The 16,520-nt window shown below is 42.2% G+C and overlaps 1 protein-coding gene across 2 annotated transcripts in view; it reads right to left on the minus strand.

Annotated features, from left to right (window-relative positions):
* Positions 1-6,404: 6,404 nt before the first annotated feature.
* The window catches only part of P2RX7 (purinergic receptor P2X, ligand-gated ion channel, 7), a 58,950-nt gene continuing 48,834 nt past the window's right edge, over positions 6,405-16,520 (minus strand). For both annotated transcript variants that reach the window (XM_010841353.1, XM_010841352.1), the window contains exons 9-13: positions 15,753-15,843; positions 13,904-13,969; positions 13,668-13,817; positions 11,810-11,911; positions 6,405-7,318 (exon numbers count right to left, since the gene is read on the minus strand). In XM_010841353.1, the coding sequence (XP_010839655.1) occupies positions 6,821-7,318; positions 11,810-11,911; positions 13,668-13,817; positions 13,904-13,969; positions 15,753-15,843 (907 nt within the window). In that variant the 3' untranslated portion in view covers positions 6,405-6,820. The remainder of the gene's footprint in view (positions 7,319-11,809; positions 11,912-13,667; positions 13,818-13,903; positions 13,970-15,752; positions 15,844-16,520) is intronic.

The following is a 16,520-nucleotide window of genomic DNA, read 5'->3' on the forward strand; positions in this document are numbered from 1 at the left end:
TCTGTAGGCTCTGTTGACTGCCCCTTGTCTCTAGATTTGGCACATTCCTGCTCCTGACTCAAAGTCAATGAATGTTCTCATCCCCATCTACCTGGGACAGGAGATACTCTAAAATTCAAGGCACAATGGGAATTCCCTGGCCGTCCAATGTTTAGGACTTGAGAGGCCCTTGATTTGATCCCTAAGAATTGATGCTTTTGAACTGTGGTGTTGGGGAAGACTCTTGAGAGTCCCTTGGACTGCAAGGAGATTCAACCTGTCCATTCTGAAGGAGATCAGCCCTGGGTGTTCTTTGGAAGGAATGATGCTAAAGCTGAAACTCCAGTACTTTGGCCACCTCATGTGAAGAGTTGACTCATTGGAAAAGACTCTGATGCTGGGAGGGGTTGGGGTCAGGAGGAGAAGGGGACAACAGAGGATGAGATGGCTGGATGGCATCACTGACTCAATGGACGTGAGTCTGAGTGAACTCCGGGAGTTGGTGATGGACAGGGAGGCCTGGCGTGCTGCGATTCATGGGGCCGCAAAGAGTCGGACGTGACTGAGCGACCGAACTGAACTGAACAGGGAACTAAGATCCTGCAAGCCCAAGGGGAAGAGCAAGAGAGAATAGAAAATCAGTCTGTTTTGCTGCATGTTTGGGACAGATGTTTCATGGAGTAGGGAAAGACTGAAATGAAAATTAAAACTATATCTACCACCACTCTTAATGATCAGAATTATCTTTTAAAAATCAAATATAATCTTACCAGGCTCCTACCTAAAACCTATCAATGGGTCTCCATTGGTCTTTCTTAAGAGAAGGACAAAACTCCTTGCCATGGCCTTCAAGACCCTATGCAGTCCAATCCCTGCCTATCCAGTCTTACCTCATTCTTTACTTCTCCATACTATTTATGGAATAGGCATACAAGTCTTCTTAAGTTCTACAAAGCTTCTATGGTTTTTGTCAGCCCCAGGACCTTTGCACATTCTATTCTCTTTGTCCAGATTACTCTCTCCTCCCCAGCTCATCTAACTCATCTAGAATTTATCCTTCAGATTTCAGCTGAAGGGCTCCTTCCTCAGGGAAGACTTCTCTGATTTCCCCAAATAGGTCAAGTCCCCCTATTACAGGCTCTGAAAACATCTTCTTCATCATGATACTTATCATAAGTTACAAGTTTACATTTATTTGAATTATTTGATTAACATTTATCTCCTCACATCACCATGAGAGCAGCAACTTATTTATCTTTGATCTCTAGTAAATGCCTGCCAGGAGCAGGCATATTGCATATTGAGTGCATATTGCATATTGCATATTGAATGCAGCACTTTCCACAGCATCACCTTTCAGGATCTGGAATAGCTCAACTGGAATTCTATCACTGCCAGGAGCCAGAGTGAGGAACTCCGCCTGTGGCAAAGGTCATGAGGAAGGAGGCTCGGCATACGCAAAGGCGGGATCGAGCCTCAGGAGTCCCCCTGGAAATTCTCGAGCATCCTAACCCCCAAAACCAAAGTCTGCCTTACTTTCTGTCTTTGTGCTCTCACCTACACCTCTGTACGTTACGGGGGCTCGTCCCCACTACCTCTCTCTAGAAAAAAAAAAAAGTTAACTTACAGCTCCAGTTAATAAAGTTCCTGGGTGTGATAGTGTTTCAACCTACAAACTCCTTTGGAAATCCTCTAGCCTGCCTGAATAGGTTTTTCCGGCCACATGTGATTGCTCAGAGCCTCCCAGCTGTGAGAGGCATGAGATGTTCTAAACTGTCTAAATACAGACTCCTTTGAGCAGTTAAAAGATTGATTAGAAATTGTATTGGTGAAGGGTTTTTCACTTGTTGGGCCAAGGTTTGCTGCTAAGTCTCCATATCCCTTACCTGCTGTGTCCCTGGCAGTGTATTGATTAATATAATTGGTGTAAGTAGTAGCTTTAATGTTTGTAACCTTGGACCCTTGAGTTAACTCTTTTTTGTTGTAGCCCACCACACCTTTGCCCTATAGGAATGCAACTTTAATGCTTTTGGAGGGTGGTGCCTGCCTAATCACCTTTAGAGAAAAATAAGTTTTCTGAAGAAAGTGTCTTAAAATGTTAACAGGCCTCCGGGCCAGAAGATGATGCAAATCACCTAAACTTTTGCATATGATAAGTTTGCAGGAAGAAAGCCTGGCTTACTGTATGACTCTACCCCTTCCCCCATTATCCTCTATGCATAACTTAAGGTATAAAAACTACTTTGAAAAATAAAGTGCGGGCCTTGTTCACGGAGACTTGGTCTCCCCATGTCGTTCTTTCTCTCACCTTCTGGCTGAGTTATTTCAGCCTCTTTTCTCCACTGAATTTCCTCACTGAGCTATCCTTATTTCAGCCGCTTTTCTCCACTGAATTTCCTCACTGAGCTATCCTTATTTAACCACTCTTTATATCTTTAATTAATGCTTAATTGATCTATTGTTTCCTGATGATCCGCAATGCCGTCTCTCCTTCGAATACCCTGGATCAGCCGGGGCTGGACCCCGGCAAATGCCTAAAAGAAAACTCCTGTTTACCTGTAGTCTGCTCATAGCACTTCTGACACACACCAAATGTGTGTGAGGTTTTCCAACACAAGCAGTTCTCCAAAACTCTCTAGACACCAACTGGGTGTCTTGCAATTCAGTTATGACATGAATTACCTGGAGTTAGCATAAACCTCACAGGTTACGGGCTCAGTGCCACAAGATTGTCCCCCACTTCAGACATCCAAGGCTGTCACCTGTATTTCTGACCAACTTGTTATAAATTGGGGGTTCCTATAACCGCCTCCTCAGGTTCAATAGTGGCTCATAGAACTCAGGAAAACACATTTACTCACTTATTATAAAAGATATAATAAAAGATACAGATGAATAGCCAGATGAAGAGTTACATAGAGTGAGGGCCAGAAGGGTCCTTAGTATAGAAGCTTTTGTCCTTGTGGAGTTGGGGGTGTACCACTCTCCCCAAATGTGGATGTGTTCTTCAATATGAAAGGTTTCTTAATCCCATAAGGTAGGGATTTTTACAGAACCTTCATTACATAGTCAAAATCAGTGACTAACTGAATTTCCATCCCACCCCTCTCCCCCACTCTGGAGGATAAGGGAATAGGACTGAAAGTTCCAAGCTTCTAATCATGGCTTGGTCTTTTGGTGACCAGCCCCCTTCCTGAAGTTATCCAGGAGCCCACCAAGACTGGCCTCATTAGAATACAAGACAGCTCTATCTCCAGGAAATTCTGGGGGATTTAGGAGATCTGTGTCAGGAACTGGGGGCAGAGACTAAAATACATCTTTGTGTCATAGTGCTTCAGGGTGTATATGTTGAATGAATGTGTCAGTGAATAAGACTGCTGATTTGGGGATCTTTTGAGAAAAGAAAGTAAAAGGAATACTTCAATAAATACAAATTGCACATTTTTTTTTATTATTATCAAAACAGTTAAGACATCTGCATTGCCAAGCTAGAATTAGGAAGGTTTTAAGAAGGATTCCCTCTAAAGAGAGGAATACAAGTCTATAACCAATGCTACATGAATCAGGCAGGGTTACAAGAAAGCAGATCTCTGATACAGAGATGAAGCAGTGAATACTGTGCAATTACTATAACAGAAGAATGGATTTAAGTACAAAAACCAGACCCTATAAAATGTGACTTTAATTAGGATGCCTTTGGCGATGACACTGTTTTCTACAGTAGACTAAAAATAAGAATATAAATGTGATGCATGTTATTCTAGGAAGTGTCAGACATGCAGCTGACGTAACACTTCACCCTCTCACCCAGAGCATCTGGGAAAGGTGAAGGAAAACAGTAGGTGGATCCAGTGATTATTTGTCATTCCAAATTCTGACTCCATCTGGGGCCTCCACAAGGTGAGAGAAACACACTAGGAATAAGGCACCAAAAAATTTCATGTGAAGGCTCAGAGGCTATCAGAATGTAAATCTGTAGCAGGTACATAGAATTCTTGGAGTAAAAAAGTTCAGTTCTGAAGAAGTCATATATAATTCACTTTTCAAAAATATCTCTGAAAGGTAGTAAAAATGAGAGTTAAATCTGGCCCAATTAACTTGATTCCTGAGTTTAAAGCCAGATAAAATGCTAGGTCAAAAAAGGAAGGTTTTTGTTCATATTATTTTACATTAATACAGTAGAAAGCTGGTGATTTTTAAAAAGTATCAAAATGCTAAATATTAAAGAGTATGTATAAAAACTCACACAGCATTTATTAGTCACAGTTTTGAATAGTGCTCTGTATTTATTGTTTAAAATAGTTGTCATTTAGAAACAGTCTGTTCTAGTGCTAAAACCTTGAAAAGGAAATCCTGAGGAGGATCCTAAAACCTGCTATTCATTTTTATACTCTCAGTGGTTGATGGATAGAAATGGTAAGAGCTTTGAGTGTCAATTGCTTTTTAAGTAGCAATCAGACTGTATCCATTATAACTGGTTGCAAAGTACAGGATGTTAAAGGCATAAAGGTGGCTTTTATTTTTTCCAGTTTTTAACAGCAATAGTTACTTCCAGTCATAGAAATGTGATGTGGATTGCAATGTACTGGGTAGCTCAGCAGTTAGATTTGATGGATTCCAGAGCTGGTCTGGTGAGTTACCTGATTTGGTCTGCAGTCACATATATATTGCTGAAGATATATATGGTGCATATATATGCACACACATATATATTGCTGGCTTAAAACTCAACATTCAAAGAATGAAGATCGTGGCATCCAGTCCCATCACTCCATGGAAAGTAGATAAGGAAACAATGGAAACAGTGACAGATTTTATTTTCTTAGGCTCCAGAATCATCGCAGATGGTGACTGCAACCACGAAATTAAAAGATGCTTGCTCCTTGGAGGAAAAGCTATGACAAACCTAGACAGTGTATTAAAAAGCAGAGACATTACTTTGCCAACAAAGGTCCATCTAGTCAAAGCTATGATTTTTCCAGGAGTCATGTATGGATGTGAGAGTTGCACCATAAAGAAGACTGAGCACTGAAGAATTGATGCTTTTGAACTGTGGTGTTGAAGAAGACTCTTGAGAGTCCCTTGGGCTGTAAGGAGATCAAACCAGTCAATCCTAAAGGAAATCAGTCCTGAATATTCATTGGAAGGACTGATGCTGAAGCTGAAGCTCCAATACTTCAGCCACCTGATGTGAAGAGCCAACTCATTAGAAAAGATCCTGATGTGGGGAAAGATTGAAGGCAGGAGAAAGGGAAGACAGAGGATGAGATGGTTGGATGGCATCACTGACTCAATGGACATGAGTTTGAGCAAGCTCTTGGAGATGGTGAAGGACAGGGAAGCCTGGCCTGCTGCAGTCCATGGGGTCACTAAAAGTCAGACACGACTGAGGAACTGAACAGTAACAATACATATATATATATTATGGCTGATTCGCATTGTTTTACAGTAGAAACCAACACAACTTTGTAAAGCAAATATCCTCCAATTAAAATAAAAGGAAACCTAAGCCCTCGAGGGGCTCCAGGGATGTCTAGGCTGCCTAAGAACCTTAGAACCAGAGAGGGTGTAGGCTGAGTCTACATCCTATGAGTCGGGCTTGCTGTCTGTCCCAGTTATCTGTTGCTGTATAACAGACAACCCCAAACATAGTTTAAGATAACAATTCTGTTCTGTGGGTTCACTGGGAAACTCTCACTTAGGGTGTCTGTGCAGCTGCAGTCATATGTTAGCAGGATCTGAAATAGTCTAGAGGCTTCTTCTCTCCCATGTCTAGTGACAGGCTCAGATGTCTTGAGTGCTGGGCGCTGGTCAGGCATCTCTCCTCTCCACGTGACTGCTTGGGCTTCCTCACAGCAAGGTGGCCTCCAAATGGCCACGTTTTTACATGAGAGCTGGTTTTCTTTGCAGCAAGAGTTTCAAGGGACAGGAAATGGAAGCTATCAGCATCTTAGGACCAAGACCCTGAATCAGATACAGCATCACTTTATCATTGGATAAAGTGAGCAAAGCTGTCAAGACCCAAGGGGAGGAGATATAACCCTCAGGTCCTGTGTAACAGATGTCAAAAAAATTTGTGGCCACTTGTATCCCTCCTCATTCTTTAACCAGGACCCAAAGGGTTGGGCATTATCCTAGTCTCACCTCAAAATGATCTGCTTCGTATTCATCTAGTTAAAAACAAAACAAAACATTATTTTTTAAAAAATTCATTTTTGGCTGTTCTGGGGTCTTCATTGCTATGCATGTGCGGGCTTTCTCTAGTTGCAGAGAGCAGGGGCTACTCTTTGTTGCAGTATGCAGGCTTCTCATTGCGGTGGCTTCTCGTTGCGGAGCATGGGCTCTAGGGCATGGGCTTCAGTAGTTGTGGTGCATGGGTTTAGTTGCTCTGCAGCATGTGGGGTCTTCCTGAATCAGAGATTGAACCCATATCCCCTGCATTGGCAGGTGGATTCTTAACCACTTGGCCACCAGGGAAGCCCATATTCATGTAGCTTTTATGCATTAATAAGAAAATTTGTGTACACTGTCTCAATTTGCTCTCCTAATTGTGAAACAGTAGCTTGGCTAATAAGGCAACTAAGGCACAGAGGTTAAAGGCCTGGGATCGCAACCTCCTAGGGATAGAATGGAGAAATGAATCTGAATCTCTTGACTCTCATCCATGCTGAGGGATTCTGGTTTATCTGTTGTTTGTTTACCCCGTCACTTTGCTCTCTGACACCCATAGAGCTGGGGGAGAGGAAAGCCCATTTCCCTTTGGCTGAAAATCTGGACATACATCCTTGCAGGTGAAGCTCAAGGTGCAAGCAAAGGCAACGTTCTGTGACTGCTCAGCGCATCAGTAAGGACTCTTGAAGCCACTGTACTGGCCTTCACTCTTGGGGAACTCTCTCCGGATCCTCCAGCGGCAGCAACTGGGCAGGATGGCGAAGTCAGCCAGGTCCTGGGAGCCAAAGCGCCAGGCAGTGTAGCTCCTGTAGGCACAGTGCCGCAGCCGGCTGTTGGCAGAATCTGCATCCAGCACCAGCAAGGGCTCCTGGTACTGCAGTAGGAACTGCAAGGCCCGCCTGGACAGCACAAGGTCCCTGAAGAGCTCTGAGGTGGTGATACAGGCACCCGGCTTTTTCCGGCAGCACAGCTCCTCCAGGCATCTTTGGTTCTCAGGGAGTTGCGATGGAAGGCAGTTCCCGCACTGGCACCAATCCGGGCAGTCCCTGGATTTAAGGTGCACCTCTTCACTGAGCAGCTGGATCTCCTCTGGTTGTCCGGGAATGGGGGGTGAGTCGTGAAGAGACAGATGCAGCCAGGACAAGTCTGCAAAGTCCAGCTGGGGTCTCTGAAAAAGGCAAGTTTCCAAACCCATCAGCAGTGACAACCCCTAGGGTCCTGGGTTCTTTAATTTTCTTATGAACTTATAAAATTACATTTAATACTACATTAATACTAGTAGCTCTCTTTTTTTTTCTTTTGTACTGTTTATTTTATTATTTTTTTAGGTTTATTTTAATTTTATTTATTATTATTATTTTTTACTTTACAATATTGTATCGGTTTTGCCATACATCAATATGCATCCGCCATGGGTGTGCACGTGTTCCCAATCCTGAACCCCTCTTCCACCTCCCTCCCCATACCATCTCTCTGGGTCATTCCAGTGCACCAGCCCCAAGCTTCCTGTATCCTGCATCGAACCTGGACTGGCGATTCATTTCTTATGTGATATTATACATGTTTTAATGCCATTCTCCCAAATCATCCCCCCTCCCTCTCCCACAGAGTCCAAAAGACATACAGATGGCTAACAAACACATGAAAAGATGCTCAACATCACTCATTATCAGAGAAATACAAATCAAAACCACAATGAGGTACCATTCTCGAAGAATGGCTGCGATCCACAAGTCTACAAGCAATAAATGCTGGAGAGGATGTGGAGAAAAGGGAACCCTCTTACACTGTTGGTGGGAATGCAAACTAGTACAGCCACTATGGAGAACAGTGTGGAGATTCCTTAAAAAACTGGAAATAGAACTGCCATATGACCCAGCAATCCCACTGCTGGGCATACACACTGTGGAAACCAGAATTGAAAGAGACACGTGTACCCCAATGTTCATCGCAGCACTGTTTATAATAGCCAGGACATGGAAGCAACCTAGATGTCCATCAGCAGATGAATAGATAGGAAAGCTGTGGTACATATACACAATGGAGTATTACTCAGCCATTAAAAAGAATACATTTGAATCAGTTCTAATGAGGTGGATGAAACTGGAGCCTATTATACAGAGTGAAGTAAGCCAGAAAGAAAAACACCAATACGGTATACTAACGCATATATATGGAATTTAAAAAGATGGTAATGACAACCCTGAATGCAAGACAGCAAAAGAGACACACATATATAGCTCTCATTTATTAAATGTACACGTCAAGTCTGTGTTTCGCAAGCATCGCCTCATTTAAGCTTTCGAAAAACCACATGAGGGCTTCCCTGGTAGGGCAGTGGGTGAGAATCTGCCTGCCGATGCAAGGGACAAGGTTTGATTCCTGGTCTGTGAAGATTCCACATGCCACGGAGCAACTAAAGCCTGTGAGCCCCAACTTCTGAGCCCACGTGCCTGGAGCCTGTGCTCCGAAACAGGAGAAGCCACTGCAGTGAGAGGCCGGTGCACCTCGGCGAAGAGTGGCCCCTGTTCACTGAAACTGCAGAGGGCCAGCATGTAGCAACGAAGGCCCAGAGCAACCAAAAATAAATAAATAAATTTTTTTTTAAAAAAAGGAAAACCTCATGAGCTATGTGTCCTGATCTCTATTTTACAGGTTTGGAAAGTGAAATTCAGAAAAGCCAGGGCTTAGTGCCTATATCCTCTGTCAGAGACCTCTGGCCCCTGCCCACCTGATCTAGGCAGTTCCCCTCCTCTCAGGTCCTTCTCTTACCACATGATGATGTTCTATGCTCTTCATTAGTACTTACCACCATCTGAAATGATCTTATGAACTGGTATGTTTCCTGGATGATTCTTCTTCCACAGGAAAACAGGGGCCCTGTTTGCTTTGTTTATTGCCTGTGTCCCCAGTGCCTAGGACAGTGCCCAGCACATAGTAGACAATAAATATTTGCTGACTTAGCTCTCCTTTCTCACCATGCTCCCTTTTCTGAAAAGTCCCTTTGTTATCCTCCAAGGGAATTTGCCATAATTGCCATCATTTATGTCTATGTGACATATACCTTCATTCACCAGACAGAGTGTGAGTTGAGTACATTAAAACTAAATGGTTCATGTACATGACTGTACACAGCACCACTATTATAATAGCCAAAGGGTGAAAATAACCCATGTCCATCAGTGAATGAATGGATAAAAAACTGTTATGTTCAGGACTTCCCTGGTGGTACAGTGGTTGAGAATCCACCTGCCAGTGCAGGGGACGTGGGTTTGATCCCTGGTCTGGGAAGATCTCATATGCCACAGGGCAACTAAGCCTGAGCACCACAACTACTGAACCCATGCTCTGCAACAAGAGAAGCCACCACAGTGAGAAGCCCACACGCCACAAGAGAGTAGCCCTTGCTTGCCACAGCTAGAGAAAGCCCACATGCAGCAACAAGACCTACACAGACAAAAAAAAAAAAAAAAATTGTATTCATACAGCTGTGAAAAGGAATAAATTACTGACACGTACTAAACGTGGCTGTTTAGCTAAACATGGATGGAACCTTGAAGACATTATGCTAAATGAAAGGAACCAGACATAAGGAGACAAGTAAGATTCAATTTACATGAAATGTCCAAAATAGGCAAATTCATGGATACAGAAAGCAGATTAGTGGTTGCACAGGGCCTGGGGAGAAGTGAGTGGGAGTGGCTGCTGAATGGATTCAAAGTTTCCTTTTGGGGTGATGAAAAAGTTCTGGAGCAAGGCAGTGGTGATGGTTGCTCAGCATTGTGGATATACTAAATGTCACTGAATTGTACTCTGTAAAATGGTTTAAAAGGTAAATTTTATGTTGTGTGTCTTTTACTGCCCTTCCCCAGTATATGAGAGTTCACTTTATACCCAGACCTGATAAAAACATTACAAGAATGGAAAAATTTTGGCCAGTCTCTCTCAAGAAGAGATGTAAAGTTCTTAAATATTAGTGAATTGAATTCAGCAGTAAATACAAAGAATAATACATTGCATTCAATGTATTTTATTGCAGCAATGAAAGGTTGGCTTAATCTTTGAAAACCAATCAGTGTAATGTACTAAAAAACAACAAAAAAAGAAAACTCATTATTTGAAAAGCCTGAAAAAATACATTATTTAAAACTCAGGATCCAGCCATGATAAAAATTCTTAGTGAACTAGGAGCAGAGGGGAATTTTCTTAATCTGATAGGGTATTCTTTAAAAACCCACAACAGGGAATTGCTGGGACTCAGCACTTTAACTGCGGTGGGCCAGGTTCAACCCCTGGTCAGGGAACTAGGATCCCTGCAAGCCATGAGGGAAGCCAAAAAACAAAAACCCTACAGCAAATACAATAGTAAAATAAAAAAAAACTTTATTCCTGAGATAGGAAATGAGACAAAGATGCCTGCTCTTATCATTTCTGATCAGTATCCTGCTGGACATCCTAACAGGTGAAATAAGCATCTGGAGCTGGAATAAACAAGAAAGGAGCCTCCCCTAGAGCCTTCAGAGAGAGTACAGCCCTTCTGACACCTTATTTCAGACTTCTAACCTCCAGAACTGTGAGAGAATACACTTCTGTTGTTCTAGGCTCCCTAGTTTGTGGTAATGTATTACAGCAGCTGGAGAAAACTAATGCAGTCAGTGAAGATGTCCAGCAGCCAGAACTGCTGGGGAGAGTGTGAATGAGAACACCCCCTTTAGAGAACTTATAAGCAGTAACTATGAAAGCTGCACACAGGCCTGCCTCATGACTTGGCAGTTCCGTTCTCAGGTGCCATATGTTTACTGTAGCGGCAGCATTGGCATGAACCCCAAAGTGGAAACTAACCAAATGGGTAGTTCATTCAACAATTGAATGGATAAATAAATTGAATGTTTATAAAACAAAAAATTATACAACAATGAGAATGAACCACTGCTACACACAACATCATGGATGACTCTCACAAAAATAATGTTGAGTGAGGGAAGCCACTCAACAGGGTATGTACTGAATACATACTATAGGATTCAAATTTTGTAAAATTCTATAAGAGGTAAAATGTTTGAATGCAGGGTAACATCTACTTTAAAGGGAAGATAGTAATTGGGTAGAGGCATTAAAGGGCCTTCTGCTAGTAATATTCACTTTTAAAGTCTGGGTGCTGGTACCATGTGTTGCATGGTGTTTACTTTGTCATCAGTTATGATTTATACACATTTCTAGATATATTTACATTTAATAGTAAGTATTCTTTTAAAAAGACTGGGATTTCCCTGGTGGTCTAGTGGTTAAGAATCCACCTTGCAATGCAGGAGACACAGGTTCGATACCTGGTCGGAGAGCTAAGATCCCATATGCAGTGGGGCAGCTAAGCCCACACACTGCAACTGCTGAAGCCAGAGCACCACAACTAGAGAGGCCGTGAGCCTTGACGAAAGATCCCACATGACTCAAGGAAGATCCTGTGTGCCACAGCTAAGACCCCACACAACCAAATTAATCAATTAATTAGTTTGAAAAGACTAATGAGAATTCCCTGGGGGTCCAGTGGTTAGGACTCCAGGCCTCCACTGCAGGGCGTGTGGGTTCCATCAGGGAACTTAAAATCCCACAGGCTGTGCTGCGCAGCCGAAAAACAAAAAGCAAGCACTAAACAACTTACCAGGACTTTTTCACCTTTGACATTTTGCAGACTTGTCCCAAGCAGTCTTTCATTTACCATCCTAATACAGGGTTCATCCACAAAGGACACATATTTTAATGTCTAGGAGATAACAATTAAAGGGTTAGCCATTTTAGTACAGCGTTACACCTACTGTGTATCTGAACATATCTAAAGGCAACTGTTATTCCTACTTGCCAAATGACAACCCGTTAAACAAGCTAACCAGAAACTCTTGCTAACTAAGAAAGAATTGATTATGAGTATCAGAAATGGAGCCCCCGCCACCTTAATTTGTAGACTTAGAGGATCCACAGCTTCCTGCCTATTATCTCCAGGTACCCCAAGTGCTATATAAAAATTCCTTTGTTATGTTCCCTCAATTTCAGTTATGCTAAGGTTGAATATCTCCTGAAAGTTATACTATTGCAACTTAAATTATTTATATCTTGATTAAATTGCCTCCCATCTTGGGCCGTGAAATGGTGATTAATTTTAGTTGCAAAGATGAACTTTGATTTTAATTGCAAATACATGTACAATGAACAATGAATTGTGCATTCAGCTGCTACAAAAGGACAGCAGTGTTCTTGGTCAAGGGAAAGAAACCCTCTTTGTTGTTTTTAAAGTACCAGAAATTTCTCTTTGATTGGAGGAAATCATGGATTCCAAAATTAATCAAATTCCAAATGAATCAAATCAAAACCATACAGGCGAACTAAAATTTCCTTTGACTACTCCCCTATCGGAGGCTCCTTTCCGTAAGCAATCACTGTGAGTGATTTGTGAGTGTCCCAACCTTTTTGTATACATTTATTACTTCCCCACACACATTTACATGTGTGTGTATAATGCACATAAAAATATACAGAATATATATGTATATATATAAATAGACATATATACATGTAGAAAATACATTAAATAGTTTTTGTGTATAGTTGCTTTTTAGCCTATATATCATACCACAGATATTGTTCCATAGTTTGCTTTTTCACTTTCAGCAATCTTGGATATTTGCTCATGTCAGTACCTCTAACATAATAGTTATCAACATGGATTCTGAAACCAGCCTGCCTGAGTTAGAATTCGATCTCTGCCAACTATATGACTTTGGGCAAATAATTTATCCTTCCTGTGCCTCAGTTTCCTCATCTGCAGAAAGATAACAGTAGTACCTATCTAGAATTCTACTGATGATCACACAATCCTATAAACCCACCTATAAGGCTGTGTGAAGGTTCAGTGAGTTAATGTATACATAGCACTGGGAACTCTATATGAGCATTTGCTTTTATAATTATCTGCGTCATGTTTTAAAACTGGTGCCAGGCATTCCCTACTATGGACTTATCATAGTTCATTTCACCATTCACCTGTTGGGCATTTGGGCAGATGCTCTTCATCACCATCACACATAGCACTGCGATAGACATCTTGTACACGTGCACCACTTGGGTACCCATGTGAGTGTTTCTCTAGGGCAGGTATGGAGAAGTAGAAATGCCAGGGTGTAAAGAATATCCTGTTTAAATGTTACTAGATTGACAAATTGTTCTCCAAAGTTATTATACTTTTATTGCACAACCAGTTTAATAAATCTGACCAAATTGACAAATCCTGGAACACAAACATTTGTTTTCCCTATATCGTGCTTCTCCATTTTTGCCTCTTTTCTTCACTACAATGAAAGGATTCATCTGACGGAGAATGTGGATTGGGGTAGGGTCCTGATACTTATCCACCACGGGATTGACTGCACCTGTGATCGTGGCCTTATTTCTGCACTCTCCTCAGTGATCCAATAGGCCCTTCAGGTGTTTTGATTTTGATATCCCGTAGACATATCGAGTCTTACCCGTGTTGGCTCCACAATGGATTCATACTTCTTCTTGTAGTAGTATTCATTGACTGCGCAGGGTTGACAGCACTTGCACCAGGGATAAACATGCGATCGGCAGTATTTACTTGAATAAGTGTTGATGAGCATGTCAATGAACACAGTGGCCTGGAAAGAACCAGACAAGCACCTTGTCAGTGAAACTTTCTTTAGCCACATCATTTTCATAAAGTGTGAGAAAAAGAATCTCTTACCAAACCAAAGTAGGAGAGGGTTGAACCAATGTACACGATCAGCTGGATGATGTCAAATTTCCCCCCCTTGAAAACAGAGTACAAAAGATTACTTGGTTGAAATTCAGAATCATGCTTTTCTGCTCTAACATGTAATTGTAAGTTCCAGCAGAGGAGGGAGTCTAGTGCCATGAATTTGACAACTGCATCTAATGTGTTCACAGCAACAAAGATTAAGGAGACTGAAAAATGAATCCTATTCCTTCTGCTTCTGTCTCTCAGGATGTGCTTGAAAACAGGGGTGTTTTAAACTAAGAAGTGTTTTAAACTAAGAAGTTTTAAACTAAGAAACACTGAGAGGAGAGCCACTGAAAGTTTATTTTTCCATTCGAGGTGAGGGTTTCAGAAGAGCTTTCCCTAAAAGTGATTTGAAATTACTTTGGAAACAGAGGGAAGGAATGTCTGCACAAAGTCTCCCCTTAGATGTCCTTGTGATTTTTATTCTCAGTATCTTTGTATCTTCTCACTATATCTCATTGATTCTTGTGGGGCTTATTACCACGTTAGGTAAATAATATGCTGTCAGACAAGATATGTGGGCATCCATTGGTTTTTGCATCTCTCCTCCTTCTGGAGACAGCATGCCAGTTTTCCTTTGGAGAACCATCTCTGTGCATACTCAGTCCCTGTAGTTTGCAGGGAAGAGGCTGGTTCCGGGCTGGTCTAGGACCGTTGGGAGTGACCCTAGTCATAGTGATTAGTTCATCAGTGAGTATGTGGCTCATACTGGGCCAGTCAAAGCCAGTGGCATCTGCTGAGGCTTTTGCTGAGATGTTCTCTTTCCGTAGAGGTTGCTAAATTGCAAAGATATAAGTAGCTGCTGACACTACCACCTAGAGATGACCCACCGGGAATGACGCCAGAACAGAGGAGAAAAATGTAAGAGATGGAGGGGGGCAGGTTCCTCATGATGTTATTAAAACATCTGGATTCAGCAATATCTGAAGCCTGAAAATTGCCTCTGGATTTATCAGTTATATGAACTAAAAAAAAAAGGACTTTTTTCCTTTTTTCCTAACCCAATTTGAACTGGGTTCTGTTCCTTACAAACTGGTTTACAGAGGGATCTCTCTCTCCTTTTTTAAAAAATTATTTTTAATGAAAGGATAATTGTTTTACAGTATTGAGTTTGTTTCTGCAACCCATCAGCATGAATCAGCCATAGGTATACATACGTCCCCTCCCTCCTGAATCTCCCTCCCACGTCCCGCCCCTTCCCACCCTTCTCGGTTGTTGCAGAGCTCCAATGTGAGCTCCCTGCGTCATGCAGCAAATTCCCACTGGCTACCTGTTTTACATATGGCAGTGTATGTGTTTCCATGCTTCTCTCCCCATCCATCCTGCCATCTCCTTCCTCCCCCCTCCACGTCCATAAGTCTGTTGTCTATGAATGTGTCTCCATTCAGTTCAGTTCAGTTGTTCAGTCGTGTCCGACTCTTTGCGACCCCATGAACCACAGCCCGCCAGGCCTCCCTGTCTCCATCGCTGCCCTATAAATAGGTTCGTCACTACCATCTTTCTAGATTCCGTATATATGCATTAATATATGATTTCTCTCTCCTTTTTAAGCATCAGAGTATTTTTAAAGTTGAGTTATTAGGTTTTTTCCCCAAGCCCACTCTTGTACTCATTAGATGACTTGTCCAGGAACGAGGGCATTTCTTCCCCCTTTATATCCCACATGCAAAGTGCATAGTGCCAGCTAATGACTATGACCAAAGCATTCACCCTTTGAGATACTATGGCAGTAATTTAAGACACAGTCATAGGAACGGAGATGCCAGTGGCTGAGAGCGGAGAAGAGACTTACGGTGCCGAAAACCAGGATGTCAAATCGGATCCCGTAAGCTTTTATTAGGGTCCGCTTTTCAGTGTTATTTTCCTTATAGTACTTGGCATATCTGTAGGAGGAAAAAGATCCATATTTATAAAGACCCATCTGAAACTGCTGGTATTTTATGAAAAGAAAAACCAAAACAGTAGCCGATCTAGTCTTCTAGTCTTCTTTCAGCTCTGCTGTTGTTAGCAAAGGGAAGAACACAAATTTCTCTCTCTCTTCACCTGGAACCAAAGCACCACCTCCCCACATCACCTCCTCTGCTTTTGGCAAAACAGAGTGATGGAAAGTCTGCTTTAAAAAAAAAATTATTTTTGTATATTTATTTAGCTTCCTTTGTGGCTCAGCTGGTAAAGAATCTGCCTGCAATGCAGGAGACCTGGGTTCGATCCCTGGGTTGGGAAGAGACCCTGGAGAAGGGAAGGGCTACCCATTCCAGTATTCTGGCCTGGAGAATTCCATGGACTGTATAGTCCATGGGGTCATAAAGAGTCCAACACAACTGAATGACTTTCACTTGGCTGCTCCAGATCTTAGTTGCAGCATGCAGGATCTCTAGTTGTGATCTTCAAACTCTTAGTTGTGGCATATGGGATCTAGTTCCCTGACCAGAGAGATTGAAGCCAGGCCATCTGCGTTGGGAGTTCAGAGTGTTACAGACATTTACAGCAAAGATATAAGTAGCTACTGACACCACTGCATAGAGATGACCCACTAAAGATGGACCACCAGGGAAGTCCC

This window comes from Bison bison, unplaced genomic scaffold, assembly GCF_000754665.1.
Source record: "Bison bison bison isolate TAMUID 2011002044 unplaced genomic scaffold, Bison_UMD1.0 scf7180017864160, whole genome shotgun sequence".
Taxonomy (NCBI): domain Eukaryota; kingdom Metazoa; phylum Chordata; class Mammalia; order Artiodactyla; family Bovidae; genus Bison; species Bison bison.